The 1,678-nt window shown below is 37.6% G+C and overlaps 1 protein-coding gene across 1 annotated transcript in view; it reads left to right on the top strand.

The window, feature by feature from the left end:
- Positions 1-5: 5 nt before the first annotated feature.
- LOC111649014 (uncharacterized) overlaps positions 6-1,678 on the top strand; it is a gene marked incomplete at its 5' end in the record, with an annotated part of 7,617 nt that continues 5,944 nt past the window's right edge. The window contains 3 exons of the mRNA XM_087171824.1: positions 6-21; positions 150-200; positions 871-1,671. Of these exons, the coding sequence (XP_087027950.1) occupies positions 6-21; positions 150-200; positions 871-1,671 (868 nt within the window). The remainder of the gene's footprint in view (positions 22-149; positions 201-870; positions 1,672-1,678) is intronic.

Genomic DNA, 1,678 nt, shown 5'->3' with positions numbered 1-1,678 from the left:
TCAATGTCAGCAACAAATATGGTAAATATTTCCCCTGAATTTATAAATCAAGTACATTATTATGTGTAATTGTGTAACTGCCTAAATTGAACAAAGTGCATTGAATCATTTGTGTGTTTCTCATAACATGTTCCATGTTTCTCTTTCAGTCCAACCTGCTGCCAGGACAGATGAGACTGGTGCTGTTACTCCCCAAACTGGTGATTGGCTAATTTATAATAATCTAATTGTCTAAATGACTACCTTATTTATGTTAAATTATGTACTTTATTATGTAAGTTCACCTTACTTCTGCTATTAAAATATAAGTAGAGTGAATTAATGAAGTCTAAATGCAAAATTACCAATCAGAAAAGTCACTGACCACCACATGTTTTTCTGTTCTTCCCTGTCATCTGTCCATCTTTACTTTACATATTTTTCTTTTTTAATAAATGCTAGCCTGAATCTCGCCAGCATACGAGCATCTGAGCTTTTGTAATCTGTAACAGATGTGGTTCAGTTCTGGTTCTTGGGGTTTGTTTTACCGCATTTCGACCAAAAAGTACTTTTCTTCAGGAACTAAAAGGTTCCTGTGGCCCATTGTTGTCTGCGTTTCCACGGCGGCCTAAAGTCCCAGGAAGATTATGCAAAATTATTACTTGACATTAGATTATTCACAGCACAGAACGAAAATACGAGACAAATTTTGCCCCGTATATATTCAATACAGGACGCATCATTTTATGCTGGAACTAATTTCAGACCCTGGTTCCTGCGGTGGAAACACGGCTTTTGTTTGAGTTTGTCTGAAAACCTACAGTATTTGCTATCTTTTCAGAATATGAAAAAAATTAAATGCCTGTAACTATACTTTTATTCATCTTTCAGAAAACATCCCAAGGTGCCAAGCAAAACTAAAGTCTTACCTTCTAAATGAAACAAAGAATCTGTTTCAAGGGACAAAGGCGGATGGATCTACACCTTTAAACAAGATTTATACGGAGCTTTACATCACAGAAGGAGGCAGTGGGGAGGTTAATAGTGAACACGAAGTGACTGAATTAGAATGTACAAGTAGTACAAGTGAGGAAAAGAAAATTCACCTCAATAACATTTTTGAACCTTTATCCATCGAAGAGAACCCTCCTCAGAGAGTCCTGACGAAGGGAATTGCTGGCATTGGAAAAACTGTCGCTGTGCAGAAATTCACTCATGACTGGGCAGTAGGAAAAAACAATCAAAACATCCAGTACATATTTCCATTCACATTCAGAGACTTGAATTTAATCAAAGACAAGAGTTTCAGTCTTACTGAATTAATAGGTTACTATTTTAAAGAGGTGAAGGATTTGGAAACATCAGACTACAATGATTCCCATGTCTTGTTCATCTTCGACGGCCTGGACGAAAGCAAATTCCCTTTGGACTTTATGAATAATGAGATGTGCCGCGATGTTACAAAGACAACAACAATAGATGCCCTACTAACAAACTTAATGAAAGGGAAACTGCTGCACCACGCTTTGGTCTGGATCACAAGTAGACCAGCTGCAGCCAGTAAGATTCCTCCAGAGTTCATCAACAGAGTGACCGAGGTACGAGGCTTTAATGATGAGCAGAAGGAGGAGTACTTTCAAAAGAAAATTAGTGACAAAGATATGGCTCAGAAGATCTTCAGTCATCTTCAGTCAAAGCC

The sequence above is a fragment of the Seriola lalandi genome, unplaced genomic scaffold (genome assembly GCF_002814215.2).
Source record: "Seriola lalandi dorsalis isolate HSWRI2012SDOR001 ecotype SW California unplaced genomic scaffold, Sedor1 jcf7180002049805, whole genome shotgun sequence".
Taxonomy (NCBI): domain Eukaryota; kingdom Metazoa; phylum Chordata; class Actinopteri; order Carangiformes; family Carangidae; genus Seriola; species Seriola lalandi.
The sequence above is the reverse complement of the archived record's forward strand: the minus strand, read 5'-3'. Positions and strand labels throughout refer to the sequence as shown.